The following is a 17,923-nucleotide window of genomic DNA, read 5'->3' on the forward strand; positions in this document are numbered from 1 at the left end:
ATTATTGATGGGCATTTTGGTTGATTCCATATCTTTGCTATTGTGAATAGTGCTACAACGACCATACACATGCACATATCTTTATAACAGAATGATTTATATTTATTTGGGTATATACCTCGTAGTGAGATTGCTAGATTGAATGCTATTTCTGGTTCTAGGTCTTTGAGGAATCACCACACTGTCTTTCACAATGGTTGAAGTAATTTGCATTCCTCCAATAGTGTAAAAGTGTTCCTATTTCTCCACAGCTGTGCCATCATCTGTTGTTTTTTGACTCTTTAGTTACTTATTTTCATTTCTTATTTCTTTAATTTATTTTTTTGGAGACAGAGTCTCACTCTGTCACCCAGGGTGGAGTGCAGTGGTGCGATCTCAGCTCACTGTACCTTCCACCTCCCGTTTCAAGTGATTCTGCTGCTTCAGCCTCCTAAATAGCTGGGACTACAGGTGTGCATCACCAAGCCTGGCTAAATTTTTGTATTTTTTAGTATAGATGGAGTTTCACCATGTTGCCCAGCTGGTCTCAAACTCCTGAGCTCAGACAATCTGCCCACCTTGGCCTCCAAAAGTACAAGGATTACAGGCAGGAGCCACCATACCTGGCCTCTTGACTTAATAATCACTGTTTCTGACTGGCGTGAGATGGTATCTCCTTGTAGCTTTGATTTGCATTTCTCTAATGATCAGTGATGTTGAGCTTTTTTTCATGTTTGTTGGCCACGTAAATGTCTCCTTTTGAGAAGTGTCTGTTCATGTCCTTGGTTACATAGTGCCTTTCTTAAGAAATGCTTCCTTTGTCCCCTTTCTTTGTCTTGTGTTTTTCATTAAAATCCTACACATCCTTCAAGGCCTGGATTACATACTGTCCCTAACAATGAGACCCCAGAGCCCTTCAACTTAGAGTAATTCCGACTTGGTCTAAGCTCTCATCCTACTTTGCCTTTATTGTGAACCTTATCACCTTCTGTTTTATATTGTAATTGCTTGTGCACGTCTCCTTCTGTCTTCTAGATTCTAAGCTTTCTGAGGATAAATGGATGACATACAGCTGTACACTGGCTGTCCACCACTCTGTCACCTGTGCTGCTTGTCACACAGAAGGCAGATATAAGTGGTACAGCCAAGCTCTTCATAAAGCTAATTCTCACAATGAAAGCTTTAAAACAAGCGTACAGATACTGTTTTTTTCCTAACAGTTGAGGCATTTGCTATTAAATTCCCATGCATTCCCATTGGCCTGGGATCAAATGAACTGTGAGAAATATATTTTCAACCATTTCTCCCAGGCCCATGAAGTAGAGTGCTGTTATATTTACAGGAGTTTGTGGAGACCCCAAAACATGGCATCACAGTCATGTGTCAGAAATCCCTATCATAAATGAGTTGGACAGGATAAACCAACTTGAAAGAGAAAATAAAATATTATAACCCCAACTTGAAAAGAAAATATGGTGCATGGTTTATTGCCGTGGATTATGGAGGAAGAAATAACTGATTTTAAGTCAAACACAGAAAAGCAGTGACACTCTTTAAATTCAATACCATATTCACATGGCAGACACTGGACTTTAGAAAGCCAAACCTTTAGGCTCCTGCTCTGGTCTATAAAATACATGTAAAATTGCTTTTGCTACATTATTAGTGCTGCATAATTAGTGTGCAATTTCAAAGGCAAGGAATATTTGGGGAGAAAAATAGCCTCGAAGCCTTGAAGACTCTTTCAAGTCAGAGTCTGCTTATCATTGCCTTATTATTATTTGTATACTTTAAGTTCTGAGATACATGTGCGGAACATACAGGTTTGTTGTACAGGTATTGATCGACTTATGACCTACGCAACTTACGACCATTCGACTTTACGACCACAATCGCTAGCCACGACTGCTCCGTGTCTGGCAGCGCAAACGTTGCCCAGCTGGGCGTACGGCAGTGCGGACCAGCTTCCAGCGGCACTACCATCTCCGCGTGCACCATTTCAACTGTACATATAGCCTACTCAACTTACGACCAAATCGTGTTAGGACTGTTGTCATAAGTCGAGCACTAGCTATGTCGGTATATGCATACCATAGTGGTTTGCCGCACCCATCAACTCGTCATCTACATTAGGCATTTCTCCTAATGCTCTCCCTCCATGTGCAAAACTTCATGACTAAAACACCAAAAGCAAAGGAAACAGATTCTCACGTTGCTTTTAAAGGCTGCAGTCTTGGGAAATTCCACTCTGATGAAATGAGGTGAAAGAGAACTAGGGAAGATTTGCAACACAGGAAACAATTTTAGCTATCTTAGTGATAGTTCTGCAATTATAAAAAATATGAAGGTAGTCTTAAAGAATTAGATTCCCTTATTTCTAGAATTACCTTGCGTTGGGAGTGCCTTCCTTCTTTCCTGAGCTCCCTAGCGCCCATCCCTAAGTCTTTTTGCTTGACTGCAGTGAGTCATTAACAATTGGTTGAGACACAAAGGTACCAAGGATGAAAGTGGAAACATTAGCGTGTATATGGAATATGTTGCTCAGGCTTGTTCTAGTTTACAGGCATGAGGGTAATAGATACAACCCCATTGCAGGGTTTGCTGGAAGTAAGATAGGATGCAATGGAGGGCGAGTTATGTGTTGAGTGGAGGTTGAACCAAATGGCCCCCGAGGACCTGTCCAAGCTGGTGACACAGTTGAATGTGCTGGGCTGGTCAGCCTTATGAAACTCTCTTTATTAGTGATTTGCTTGTCAGTCTTGGATACTGGATGACATGTACTGCATTCTGCCCCATTCAGTCTCACATTTGTAGATTTTCCTTTGGGTAAGACCCTGGCAAAAGTCTTGCTACTTTTTCTGTCTTTTACATGAACATTTCAGGTCATTAAATGAACACTTTCTAGTAGTAGGAAAGGCATGCCTTCAGTGAAATGGAAAATGCAGTCAACTTTTTGGATCTTTCAGACTGAGGCAGATTGTCTGGTGGTCTGATTGCACCTGACTAAATTGACTGAGTCCATTATTAATTATTCAGTCACTCACACATCGTTTGCTTACTCATTCATTCAACAAGCATTTTTTAAGTGTCTCTCGTGTGTCGTGTACTATGGACGTGACCATTGACCAGTTTTCCATTTCAATGTCTGTCTAGGCAAGTGATTTATCACCACTCTGGGGCAAGGAAGGTGAGTAGAAGAGAGTTTATAGAGTCACATACTGGGCAAACTTTAGTTTTTATGGAGAAGTGAGTCAGGTGGGTCAGACATCTGTGTGCCAGGCCAAGTTCTATATGCAGCTTCAAATTAAACCTCAAGCTGAAAGGAAATTAAATAAGAGCAACAGCTGTTATTTAAACAGTGATTTTTGTAATTTTCTAGGACTACTAAAAAAGAAATCAGTTAATATAAAAGCAATTCATACTTATTTGTTTGTTTCTAGATTACCAGATTAAAAATTGACCGAAACCCTTTTGCTAAAGGATTCAGAGATTCTGGGAGAAACAGGTAAGAATCACTGCGGAAGAGAAACTTGTTTTCTATGTGACGTCACTTCCCTTACATACTGTTGATGGCTCATGGCACCTGATTTTTAGAAAACTTCTGTATGCTCTGCCACTGTGTAGACTTTGGCAAAGAGAAATGGATAGCTAATGCAATAATCAAATTCTTTGCTGCATAGTCTAAATCACCAGATCAAATCCCTCATTCTGTTTTCTTCCTTACATCATATTTAGTTACTGAGTCACTTAAAAGAAATTTTATGGTAATTTATTATCACTAAAGGATAGCCATTATTTTTTCTGATAAGTATCAGTAGGTGGCTTCAGTAGCTGCAGTGCTATCTCATATATTTTGTATTACCAGGAAACAAGGAGTCATAGACAAATAACATTTTCCAGAAAATTACTACCTTAAGAGCTAAAACAGTATGAAAAAATTTAACCTTTTTTTCCCCCAGGAAATAGTTCCAAAATATATTAAATGCTTCTTGCTTTAGAAAAGAGGGTTTATAGAACACCCCTTCCTTGGTGACTTAGCCTCCGTCATTATGACTAGGTTATTATGTAGTGAATCTTTTAAGAACTGCTGAAGTTGATAGGACTATTTGTTCCTTCTATAAATGTCTTTAGAGACTGTGTTGTTTCTCTGGTTGATAATTCTTTCTTTTCTCTAAATTCTGTCTCACTCCTCCTATATAAAATTAAAAGCTGTTACCTGTGGAAAGTTAAGGGAGAATGAAAATGGATAAGGAAACCAGCTGTATCTAAGATGATTCAATCAGAAAATTTCATCTTATGTAGACAATATTGCATCCATAAATGTGATACATCTGTTTCGAAGTACATAGGCTTTGCAATGACTGTTTACTTTGTCAGATTCTTTTTTCATAATTTGAGGGCATTTATTTACATTCAAATGACAGATTATTAGGAGTTATCCTTAGTATTCTCTCTGTAAGAGTTTTCAAATAAACCAAAAACTTTCATTTTAAACCATTTTGTGAAATATGCAGTGCATTATAGTATAATCCAGATGTATGCTAAGATCAGTCATGGTAATCAATTTCTTTACAAAATAATTTATGAATAACTTCTCTACTAAACTTATCGTATATTTAAAATATATTTAGATTTTAATAAAATTGTATTCACCTTAGAATTTTTAAAAATTATATGTACTGAGTAAAGTAAAAATCACTTAAACTTTCAACTTGTAGATGAAAAGACTGAGCAATATATTTTTGGTCAAGCAACTACTTGTTAGTGGTAGAGTATAGTAGGCGTATGGACTACATGGAAAATGCTTTCCTGTTCGAAATGTTTTCCATTCTTTGTTTATAACGAGACAAAGGCCTTCATTTTCAAAATTTAGCCAGTGAGGAATGAATATCTATTACCTTCATTTCAGATGGCCCATCCTCTTCCTTCCCATTAGCTTATTTTACATGTCCAGGTCAGCAGAATGTGCTTGTGAGCCATTTCCTGTTGCCTTTTATTCCAAGATTCTGCACTATGGGCTTACTGAATTGTTAATTATGTTTTCTCTAATTTTCAGAAGGACTCATATTTGACAGATGAGGCAATTGAGTCTCGGAGAGGTTAGGCAGTTTTCTTATAGTCCCACAGTAAAGCTGGAGCAGGTATTAAAACCGACTCTGCCTGATTTCAAAGTCTGAATGCTTTGGGCTTTATCGTGCTGAGTTTACACTTGATTTATGTTATGTTAAACAGATATTGAGAACAGAACTTTACCTCTAAAAGGCCTTAATCTGTAAAAACACTATTCAAGTCACCTAGAACCTTCACTTTTCCAAGTAACACAAACTGTATACTCTCAGCTTGTCTTCGTAGTCTGTTCCCTGTGACTTCATCAACTTTCTATCCCCGTGTAAATAAGGGTTTTCCTAGTAGAGAACAGGAAGCCAGCCTGACCTTCCCTAGCAGGTGAAACCATGATACAATGACATTGAAGTCATGTGTCTCATGAAGGGGCAAGGATGAAATTACTAAAGATAGAAGCCATCTTTGCCCTCCGGCACTCTGGAAAGCTGGATTAAAATAAATTGTTAGGGCAAGTATGGAGGCCCTTGTATTTTTCTCTTTAAATATTTCAAAATTACCTGACAATCACACTTTAATTATCACTACCTACCCACAAGATCTGGTGAGGGCAACAATTATTAATGCCACTTTGCAGGTGGGAAAAATGGATGGATGAGGATATAGAGAATTATCTGCAAATCTTGAGAATTGATGTGCCAGCATCTGGACCCAGTTTACCACCTTCCATCCAGCACCTCATCTATTGCCCTTCAGTGCTCAAAAACGTTTTTATAAATCTAAGATCTTCCCCATGCATTTTAGACGTCAAGTGACTCACGCAGAGGAGCACGGTTTGATGAGTTGCATATAAATGTACCCAAAACATACGGATTACATTTCCTTTAAAAACACATGAGCTTAAAAATTAGGGAGGAAAGTGCTTGGCCAATGTTTTTTGGTTTTGCAGAACACAAAACATTTGTGGAAGACTTTGGAGTTACAGAGTTTGCCAAACCTCAAACCAAAACACGTTCAGGTTTGTCGATCTCAATCCATCCTAGTACAATCCAGAGGCTCAAGAAGGGAGGAATGAGAGACAAGATGGGGAAGACACAGCCACCCACGAAACTCTCTTCAATTGCCTTTGAGAGTCTCTCTTGGCCCATAAGCCCCTCACAGAACCATCTGAATGTGGCTCCCTGGCTGACAACTGTGTCCTCTGAAGTACAGAAAAGAGTGCTTGGGGGCCCTGTGGCTGAGGATACCAGCTTCCTATATTTCATACGTTGATGTAAAGAGATATTGGATCAGGCATGGTGGTTAATGCCTGTAATCCCAGTACTTTGGGAGGCTGAGGCAGGTGGATCACCTGAGGTTGGGATTTCAAGACCAGCCTGGCCAACATGGCTAAACTCCATCTCTACTAAAAGTACAAAAATTAGCCAGGCAGGGTGGTGTGTGCCTGTAGTTCCAGCCACTAGGGGGGCTGAGGCACGAGGCTTGCTTGAATCTGGGAGGCAGAGGTTGCAGTGAGCCGATATTGTCACTGCACTCCAGCCTGGGCAACAGAGCAAGTCTCCATCTCAAAAGAAAAAAAAAGTAACCCTTGGAGAAGTCCTTCTGGCTTCTCGCCCCATCCCTTTCTCTTTCCTCTCAATGGGAAACAGAATGACCATCTGATTGCTGAGTCTGGAAGAAGGAACCCCCCGCAGGTTCTTGCCTGCTTGTCTGCGGAAAATATATTCCCAGCTGTTTTCCCATTATGTGGAAAGCCTAGCAGAGGAGGCCTGCATATCCCAGGCGTCAGCTTATTTCAGGGGAGTTCTAGTCAGCTCATTCAACCTTCTCACCTATGCTACAACTCCCCAACACCTTTATCTATAGAAAATGTATTCCGCTCTCCATGGCATTAGGCTCCTGTATCTTCCACAGAATAGATTCTGAGCTTGGATGAAACAAGAGGTGATCTTCACTGGACTGTGTAGGGCCCCAGTGGGAACCCCAGTGAGTCCAGGTTTCAGCCGTGCGGTGCCACCATCATTACTGCCTGTTGTAGTTCTCCCTGCTTCTTTAGGAAGTGGCAGGCGAGAAGCATGGGAAGGCCTCTGCCCTTCAGATTTGACTTATGGAACTGCTACTTTTCATGACCGAGTAATTATGCCCCTCATGAGAAGTCTTCACTGGGAGCATGCACGCATGTGTGTGTTTGAATGTTGAGTGTGTGTATGTACAAGTAAGCCTGTATGTGTGTGAGTGTGTGTCTATGTGTGTATGTGTAAGTATTCATAAATATGTGAATGTGTGTACGTGTGAGTGTGTACATGTGTAAGTATACCTGTATATGTATGTGTGTGTGAGATAGAAAGAGGGAGAGAGAGATGGGGGGGTGTATGTGTGTGTTCACATTGTGGGGAAGAATAGCAGATGGCCATTTCTTCTAGAGTGAAATCACTGACAGATTTTGCTTCCAGGCATTTTCTCTGCAACGGGAGGGAAATTGTCTTTTTTTTTTGTTCTAGGTTGTTTCTACTTGTAGATTTCTTAGAAATTGTGTGGCCCCAATCTGGTTTTATGTGCATATGTGGGAGGTGGGGCAGTGTTCGCTTATTATCAGGCCTAGCTCTCAGGCACAATATCCCAGGATTGCCTCTGGGAGACTCCTCCTACTGTGGGTGACAGTAGACAGTAACACTTTCCTGTTCCCAGGGAAAAACAGCTTTTCTCAGCTTGAGTTTTTTTTTTTTTTTTTTTTTCTTTTTGGTTTTGCGCTCAGTGCTCCTGGCCTCTGCCCTCTACTAGAATATAAACTCCTGGAAGACTAAGACTGCACCTATTTCAGGTTTCTATTCTTGTATTCTTTTCCCAGAGTGCCAGGAATAATGAATAAAATACAATTTTTCCTTCAGCTACAAACAGTAAAAAGGTGTTGATGAGTGTCACAGAAATTAAAAACCAGCAGCTCTAGAGAGAGAAAGTCTTATTCCAACTAGGGGCAAATCAGGTAGAGCAGCAGTGAGAAGCTAGTTTTGAACACCACATAAAAAAGGAAGAAAGAGCGAATCTCTAAATAGGCTTAGTTTAAAGATTAATGGCCATTTTGATGAAAGTTGGAGACTGATAGCTGCTGTAAGACATTGATTTAGCCTAACTGTAGATTAGACACACACACCCTGGAGTCCATCTGATCTGACTCTGGATAGCGGGAGTATGTCTGTGTGTTCTGGCTCTCTGGAGAAGAATACCTTGCAATTTTCAGTGCCTGTGAGCTTCGGGAAAGAAATGGTTCCCAGAGACTGAGCTAATGCAGAATGAGATTTGGTTGAGAGAGACCACCCAGTAGTGAACTGAGAGGTAAAATTATGTCTTTGAGGATGGCCACCCACTCCAAAGACAATGGTGTCTTTGGAGCCTGCATCAAAGAGGAGACAAAGATCCTGAAGCTGAAGAGAAGCAAGAGCCTTTGCATTGGGTCTAATCGTCGAGAAGTGCTCTTGGGAGGTGCATCAGCACACACACACCTGGAGAGTCCGCTGTGCTCAGCTAGAAGGAGCATGACAGCTTCCAAGACCCTGCATATTAAAGAGATAACCAAAGTTGTAGAAGGAAAGAGACCCTGCATCTTTTGGCCCACATCTGATGTGAAAGCTTTGTCCCTGATAGAGTGGCTGCCAAGATTTTACAGAAAGCCCAAGTCAGCTTGGGAAATTTTATATAATTCTCAGGGACTTCCTCCAAAGCAAACACATACATAAAAAGGAGATGATTAAGATTACGGTTTGTCTGGGTAGTTAGGGGTTCTTTGAACTTGTCTTAAAAGTGCCATGGAGTGAGAGACTCTGGGATTTCCCCTAGCCTCCATTGCATCTAGTACAGCTGCAGGGGGGACTGTCCCATGTGACAGTGTCCTCCAGATGTTTCTAGCTGGCATGACACCCTGAAGCCACTGCTATTGGTTCTATGATGGGGCCCAAGTGGAATGGCCCTTCTGTAGCCCAGGGAATTAGTACAACTTTTTAGAAGGGTATGTTTTTCTCTTTGGAATCCACCATTGGAGGCCTGAGCCAGAACATTCAAATTCTGTAACTTAGAATCTATCAGAAAGGAGCCAGTGGCAGGCTCTGTATCACGAGGAAGTTGTTTTATACGAGTAAGTAGTTTTAATGAGTTGCCCATCACTGAAGAAACAATAGGGCTTGCAAGATGAAGTGGGAGAAGAAATCTGAGTCTGAGCTCCTTCCTCGAGTGTTTGCAGCTGGCAGTGCTGTTTGCTGGGAATGTGGCTGGTGGAAGTCCTTCTTGGTGCCCAGCATCCTTTTACGTAACATGTCAGGGGATGCTGATCTAAACATGAGCCATCAGTGCATTCCGGGAATGGATACATTTGCTCACTGAAAGAGGATGTTTAATGAGGTTGATAGTTAACCTGAGAGAAAGAATTACTCCCTAATGGAGGTGGGGAAAATATTTGGGAGTAAGGAGCTTTCCTGTGACCCCCTCTTCAGCAGTTGCTGTCCCATGGCCATGTTTATAAAGAACCACCTCTCTTGGGTACAAACAGGAGTCCCCTGTTGGAGGGCCAGCCCTTCCTCATAACACCCAATAGAAGGTAGAATGTGAGGCGAAGCATCAAAGTTCCTAATATTAACAGAAGGAAAAAAGGAGCAAGAAAAAGTCAGCTACAAATGAACCCCAGGGCCAGTTTGTTTTTGCTGAAATTTGAAACAACGTGTCTTTGGGAATGGGAGGAGAAAGAGTGTATGGTGGATCTCAGTTAAAATTTGCTAATAGAGTTCTCTATTATAACCAGGTAACTCAAATCTTATCTATACCTTTATCTATTAAGTTAAACACAGAAAATTACTGCATTTATAAGTCAAAAATAGCAAAATGCTATCAATTTCATGCAGTTGAACCTCATATATTTCTAGCCATTCAAATCATAAATATACAAACAATAGTAATCATTATTTCGTAGAGAACCTGTAGTCCAGGTTGTCCATTTTTATCTCCAAGTTGATGACATCGATGTACTATTGCCTCTTTTACTGATGGTAAGACTGAATACGATGAGGTACTAGCTTTCAGAATTTGTAAATCCAGCCAATGACAGCATCCAGAGAATGATTTCATTCCCTTCTGCTAGGCACAGCTGGCTAGTCAGCAGAAATTGTATCTTTGTCCACCTCGGGCTCCTTGTCACTCCTGAAGGCTCATGGAGTGAGCTTAGAACTCGTGAACTGACCACTTGTCTTTCATTCAACCAGCAGGACATCCCAAGTGTCTCCCTCACTTTCAATTTCTGTATTTTCATTTGGTTTCCCTAAAGCCATTGGGTATATTTTTCCAGCCAATCTCTTCCTGCTCTTTCCTGGCAATCTTACCAGCGCCCTGTAGATTTCGCATACTCTTTTGTTATCCCTGGCATGGGTGGCTTCTGCCATTTAACAGATCTATGGAAGCAATCAGTGCTGGACACTCTATCAGGCACTGCTGCGTCTACAGTTCAAGGTAGCTGGCCCTGGGCTGGATTCCGGCAGAGGACCCAGCTGGACTCTTCCTTGTCATGTGGGCCATAATTATTTGTCGTATTCTTTGTCTTGTGGTCTTTTCACCAGTACTTCACATTTTTTCTGCCTTATTTGTTCTCTCTCCCTTGTCGTGAGGCTTTTCCACCATTGTCCTCTTGGCTGTGTGGCCTTGCCAGAGAAAGTTGGCACTCACTTTGTTAGCTATGGCTTCTGCCCAGGGATAGTGTCATTGAACACAGTGACGTCTTTTTAATGGCTAACATATTGGAGTCTGAAATATCTGCAAGATAATGAGGCCTACAGAGACTTGAGGGACGTGTTTTTATTTCTTTGAGAAGACAATGAAAAAATGGAATTAGGTACCAGACAGCTCCTTCCACATTTAATCCAGAGCCAGAGGGCTGACAGAATTTTGGATTCCGGTGAAGTAAGAATATATTCTATTACAGGTCACACAATCTGAGCAAAATGGCTGGAATTCTTTTGCTTGAGTTAGACCAATGGTCCTCAAACTTTCATTATGTTTCCTCTGTTGTTCTGATACATTTTTGTCTTTAATCAGCCTGCATTTATTAAATCACAGTTAGGAGGAAGTATTATGATTACCTCCATTTTAGAGATAGGCAGACTTAGATATGAGGAGGTTATATAACTTGGTCGAGGTTGCACTAATAGACAGTAGAGTTACAGTTTGAAGCCAGTTAATCCAGCCCCAGAGCCTGTGCTCTAAACCATGATGCTAATTTGTCCCTCATGTGATCAAATCAAAGTTAGACCATTTCAGTCAAATGCAAAGAAACCTAATATTCTAGTTAGACAACTTTATGTTATCATGGGTTATAATTACACTTCTTGAGTCAGTGAAAACTCTTTATGGACTGCCATCACTACTGATTCAGACTCCAGGGAAGGACAGGGTTCTCAAGTCGGGAATAACTGGGTAAGGGACAATTTTAACTCAACTCCAGGCATCTGTCCATTGAACACTTGTTCTCCCAGACCATTGCAGGGCACATGAATGACAGTGACTTCATCACGTAGGTATACTTACGGTACTATCTAAAGCCAAGTTCTGAATGACGGTTTGGTTTTTAGTCAATTTGCACACCTCTGCTGGGAGATCTTTCAGAATATCCCTGGACAACAAAATTCCTGAGTCGTCTGGATAATTTGATCTGAGTAATTCTGTTTTAGACCCAGTGAAGGAGAAGGAAGTATGGAGGAAGGTTTGGCCTTACCTCAACCAAGCAAGAAAAATCTACGAATGTTGAGATGTGATAACTCTATCTGAAGGAATAGTATATTCTAGTTAAATGTTCTTTCAAATCCTGCAAGGGAAAAAAAGGGGATCAGATCAAAGAACGGGAAAAAAAGAGGAAAAAGAAATGGGATAAAACCTAAGCAGCTAATGTGGAGTAAATGTTCATGATGTCTACCACCCTCCCCATTCTGTACCGTAGGCTCCAGTCACCCTGAACTATTTTCAGTCCCCAACGCATGGCTTCCCTTGCATACCCCCAAGTCTTTGCACATACTGTTAAGTCTGCTAGAAAAACTTGCCTCTTGTCTGGATGGAAAACTGCTGAGTACTCTTTAATATTAAGCTTAAATAACTGGCCTTTTGTGGAATCTTCCTTGAGTTTTTTATGTGTATTAAGTGTTTCTTGCTCGATGTTCCATGGCAACTTGGCATACATGGCTTCAGAGTAACATTTACTGCACAGTTCGGAAAGCAGTCATTTATGTCTTGCTCCTTTTAAAAAAAAGGACACTTATAAAGGGTAGAGACACTGTATCTTTTTTGTCTGTTTATTTCTATATTTCCTGAACTTAGCATGTAAGTTTTTTTTGGTTGGACAACTCTTTTATTACTTCAAGACTTTGTCTCAGTAGACTTCCCTTAGTCCCTTGATATCTTCTACTGAGAGATGGCCAATGGCCTTATCAACCATAGCTTATGTACCCTTTGTTACCGGTATCACCAGCAAATAGTATGGGGAAGGATAAAAGTTAAGAAAGTCAGAACTAAAGAGAAAATAAACAAATGAAACATTAAAAAGCAACTCCCTGGGCCGGGCGTGGTGGCTCACGCCTGTAATCCCAGCACTTTGGGAGGCCAAGGTGGGCAGATCACGAGGTCAAGAGACTGAGACCATCCTGGTCAACATAGTGAAACCCCGTCTCTACTAAAAATACAATAGTTAGCTGGACATGGTGGCTCAAGCCTGTAGTCCTGGCTACTCGGGAGGCTGAGGCAGGAGAATTACTTGAACCCAGTAGGCGGAGGTTGTAGTGAGCCAAGATTGCGCCATTGCATTCCAGCCTGGGTAACAACAGTGAAACTCTGACTCAAAAAAAAAAAAAAAAAAAAAAAAGCAACTCTCTATCTCCAGACATATGAAAAACAGAAATATGCATTGGCATCCTACCAAGTAGGGCTGTGAAAGTTATTATAATTGTTGTTATACTTATCAAGTATTTGTTCAACTTTGAAGGAATGATCCTGCCATCTTTTTTGCATTGAAAATGTTGGAAGGATGTTTTTTCTGTAGTCTGGCTGTTCTTACAAATAAGTTGATTTCAAGGCATCATCAATTTGCAAAAGAGGTCCTTGGCTTGCTTTCTCTTCTTCCTCTTTCCCCTTCTCTTCAGCACATTCTGTTGGTTTGGCCAGTGAGCAGACTGAAAAGACTAAAGGGAAGAGGCCTAGAAACCAGAGAGGTGATTACAGCCAAAGCACTGGACAAAGGTGGTTTGGATAAGGCCCATGTTGTCACGAGAGCAAACAGGGAAAAGCGAGCCAGAGGGGGACACTTGCCAATCTGACCATCTCTGGTTGGAAATCTCAGAGATGATATCAGGTCTCTGGTGTTGAGCAGACCTGAAGAGGTTCACCACGTGGAGCACGTTAATGGCATACCATTACCTAAGGCTGCCTTTTCTACCCATCAGACAATGAATTCACTTTTAAAAACTTGGAGATAAAATTTTACAAAACTAGGGTAAAATGATGAGAAATGAGTAAACAACGTGTATCACAGGGTAAATTTTGACTAGACACCCAACTGGCTGAAGATGTTAATAGGTGGTTAGCAAGAACTTTCATACAAAAAGATGGGGCATGAAGTGATTCACCCCTGCAAGGGAACTCAGACTCTGCTGAAGCTCAGAAGTTCCATGGCTGGAATGGAATGAAACAAGGAAACTGCAAATCTCTCTGAGCCTGAAGTTAATGAAGGCACAATCATGATCAGCTATAGAAACAATTCCCAAATCTCTAGTACTGGAGGATCTCTTCTGTCTTCAGAGAGTTTATTTTATACCAAGTTGTGCTCCTAAGTTTTCGACTTAAAAAAGTGAATGCTCACTAAAATGTAAGAATGACTCAGCAATAAAGCATTTATTCCTCTCCTTATTAGTTCAATGTAGATCATTGGAGATCTCACCATGTAACCAGCACTGTGCTAGAAAACTGGGCATAGAAGAATGTGGTATCTAAGCCCTTGAGGTGCAAACATACCAGTGGTAGAGAGAGGTGAATTGTTTAATCTTGCCATGCATGGGACTACACCAAATATTGGTATATAGAACTAGGACCTTCTAATAATTAGATTTATCCAACGAAGCTTATTAGGGTTGCAGACAAATAAAGAAGGTGGGATATGATACATAAATAGGATTAATTTTTCTAAAAAGCTGAATACATAAATACAAAGTACATGAATTCAATAATATAGGTCTATGAGACAAGTATTATTCTCTGTAGGATAATATATATTATAGAATCATTTCTATTATAGAATAATTTATATATATGCTATATAGGATATATTTATAAGAGATAGACCCACTGTGGATTAATAAGGTGTGGTTAGGCATGTGTTGTCTTAGCCATTATTGTTTTTTGGAGCCATAACCCTTCCCACACAATTTCACTACCAAATTGATCCTTGTTGTGATAGACCCCTGAATGGATTACATATGTGTCCACATGTGCCTGTTGTACATTATGTTCCTTAGCTAGGGAAAAAGTATCCTTGCTGAGGATGTGGCGGGTGGACTACTTGTGGGAAATGCCTGTCACTCTCACTATTTACTTATTCATAATGAAACCAGAGGCTGAAAGTTATATCAGATCTATCAATAAAATGAAAATCTTCCTGGGGATATATACCAGCAGAGGTGGATAACCATTCAAGATAGTATCATCAGAGGTACAGTAGATGACATCCAAGATTCTTCCTAGATTTAAAATCTGTGATTCTGCAACTCCATTCTTGTAGATGGACTTTAGATTTCAATTTATGAATAAATGGTCATTATCCTATATAGAGTTTGCTGCTTAAATAAAACAAAACTATTTACACTTTTGTCACAGTAGTTTTGCCTATTATGAAAATGAAACTTCTGTGGTTTGAATATGTCCCCCAAAGTTTGTGTGTTGCAGACTTAATCTGCAATACAACAATGTTGAGAGGTGGGACCTTTAAGAGGTGATTGATTAGGCTCTTTGAGCTCTGCCTTATGAATGAATTAATGCAATTATCAAGAGAGTAGGCTAATGAATACAGGAATATGTTCCTGATTAAAAAACAAATGAGTTTGGTCCCTTTCTTTCTTGCCTTCTCTTGACCTTTCATCTCTTTTACCATATATGACTCAGCACAAAGGCCCCTACCAAGTGCCAGCACCATGCTGTTGGACTTCTCAGCCTCCAGAACAGTGAGCTAAATAAACTTTATTGTTTATAAATTACCTAGCATGTGGTAGGTAATAGCAGCACAAAATGAACTAGGGTAGATAATGAAGTTCATTTTCCGTTTACTCAACAAACAAAATATTGGCAGCGTATCAGTATATTATTGCCATTTCGTAGTCTTCTATTGCTTTATTATGAACTGAGAAGGGACTGTTCTTTGTCCTTGAGCTAATATTTTGTCCTCCTCATCAGTATATGTTCCTGGGAAGAATGAACTAGGAGGTGGAACAATAAAGACCCTGCCATTTTCAATAAGCCGCCTGTGCCATTGAAGAGAATCCTAAGATATTCTGGTGGGTGGCCAACATTCCGAAACAAAGCAGTAAGACCTAAGCCTGGCCGATCTATTTCTTCTATCCATCCAGGCTCAGTGTGGCTTTATCTATCTATCCCCTTATTATTCTGAACTCCCTAATGGCCTGGGCTCTTTCTCTCCACAAATAGTTTCATGTACTGTATTCAGCATTAACGTAGAGTGACTGGGGATATCTCCTATTCTTACTTCTAACAGATTAACAGCTAATAAACACCATGCAACACTCTCTTCTCTGAACCTCTTCTTAAAATACAGAGTTTCATTTGCCAACGTTGGTGTATTTAAAGCCTCCAAGATTCCAGGGAAGACTTTAGAAAGTTAACTGTGCAAGTGAGGACATTTTCCAACATGAACAGTCAATCAGTGTATCAGCAGTTCATCTGAGAAGAACCTCAGGGTGTCTTATAGTTGTTGATAAGAAAAGGATATTTGTTCTCACCTAAAATAAAATTTCTTGCTTCTTGTTATGTAAGACTGAAGAGAACTCTGGAAATATGTTACCAAGAAAGAGGCACAGGCATCAGAAGTTTTATCTCAAAAGGAAAAGCGTATCCATTTCAGGAAGGGATGCGATACCACTCACCTTCCAGGGACTTTGCAATCAAAAGACTTAGGCCATCTGCTCTTTCCCGTTTTCCTCCCACCTTTCCCATAGTTCCCATACTTCTCCTTCCTCTATTTAGTTACATGAAGCAGCTAGTTTTAAAGAAAAATCAGAATTTAGAAGCTGTGTTCAAAGCTTCACACAAAGCCCCAGCTGATATTTTGTTTTGAGGGTATGGATATCAGTAAGAATATGTCTGAGTGTTTGCAACACTTCATTGCAAAACCAGGGATACTTATTGTGGAACCCTGTGCTGTGTTTTGAACGTGGCAACGTCCCCAGTATTTTTGCCACTTTCAATTTCTCCAGTTTTTCTGTCCCTGTGCAATCTTAAAACACAATCCACTAGGTCTTTGAAAAAAATAAATAAATAAACAAAAAGCTCAAAAAGCGAATGTTCTAGTCCCCTGTCTCCCACCTGCTAAGAACAAACACATAGCCCCAAATTTGTCTCTATCTAAGGCTTTGAAAACTATGACCCTGAAGCTACTCACTTGATGACAATGAGTTTGAAATGAGCATGAAATAGTTGTGCCTCTATAAACCATCTCTGTTGAGGTTGAACACTAGGGTGTGGTTCTCCTTGTGAATTTGATCCAGCAGGGCAATGTTTGTATTTGTGTGTTCTTTTTGGATGACTAAGCAAAAGACTGGTTCACTATATGATGATGGGAAAGGCTTAGAGTTAGTGTGGTGTGTAGAAAGAACCTACACTTGGTGTCAAAGACCTAGACTTCAGTCCCCTTTCCGTGTGATCTTGGGAAAGTCACTAAACCTATATAAAAAACAAAAAACAAACAAACAAAAAAACCAGAATATGTCTGCGATAACCTTAATAATCATGTGAAAATGATGCATATCAGCACCTCACATATGTGTTAGAGACATAGTTAACTGAAGGTTAAAAAAGACAGTGTGCACATAGTCCAATTTATAGAATTTTGAATATAAATGAACCAGAAGGCTTAAAGAAATGTACTTGTAAAATATTGGATACTTCCTGAACTCTGAAAGTTTGTGATGGTCAAAGACAAGACTGATTATTAGGTTACCAGAATGTAGATACATGTTTAGAGAAATGTATTAGTCTTTTTGCCTGAAGTATAATTTCTGAGACCAAGCCCTTTCTTTATCTTCAGGTACGTGTATCTTATTGCAGCAGGTACCCAAGTCTATTTCATTGCTTACCTCGCCTTTTATTTCTGTTGCCTTACGCATCTCTATTGATTTAAGAAGCCTTTATAGGCTGGGTGTGGTGGCTAACGCCTGAAATCTCAGCACTTTGGGAGGCGGAGGTGGGCGGATCATGAGGTCAAGAGATCGAGACCATCCTGGCCAACACAGTGAAACCTCCTCTCTACTAAAAAAATACAAAAATCAGCTGGGCATGGTGGCATGCGCCTGTAGTCCCAGCTACAAGGGAGGCTGAGGCAGGAGAATTGCTTGAACCTGGGAGGTGGTGGAGGTTGCAGTGAGCCGAGATCGTGTCATTGCACTCCAGCCTGGCACCTAGTGACAGAGTAAGATTCTGTCTCAAAAAAAAAAAAAAAAAAAAAAAGAGAAGGTTTTACAACCACAGCAGTTTGACAGTGCCATTGATTCTGTACATACCCAAGGTGAGGAGTTGACTCTGGGTCAGGCAGTGCCAGTGCACTGTTGCATTGATGTCAACATCGTTCTGTGCCAGATAAACA

General features: G+C 40.4%; 1 protein-coding gene across 4 annotated transcripts in view; it reads left to right on the forward strand.

The window, feature by feature from the left end:
• The window catches only part of TBX15 (T-box transcription factor 15), a 115,065-nt gene that overhangs the window by 77,036 nt on the left and 20,106 nt on the right, over positions 1–17,923 (forward strand). For all 4 annotated transcript variants that reach the window (XM_010344072.3, XM_074381186.1, XM_074381187.1 and 1 more), the window contains exon 6: positions 3,420–3,484. In XM_010344072.3, coding sequence (XP_010342374.1) covers positions 3,420–3,484 — 65 coding nt within the window. The remainder of the gene's footprint in view (positions 1–3,419; positions 3,485–17,923) is intronic.

The sequence above is a fragment of the Saimiri boliviensis genome, chromosome 11 (assembly GCF_048565385.1).
Source record: "Saimiri boliviensis isolate mSaiBol1 chromosome 11, mSaiBol1.pri, whole genome shotgun sequence".
NCBI classification, from domain to species: Eukaryota; Metazoa; Chordata; class Mammalia; order Primates; family Cebidae; genus Saimiri; species Saimiri boliviensis.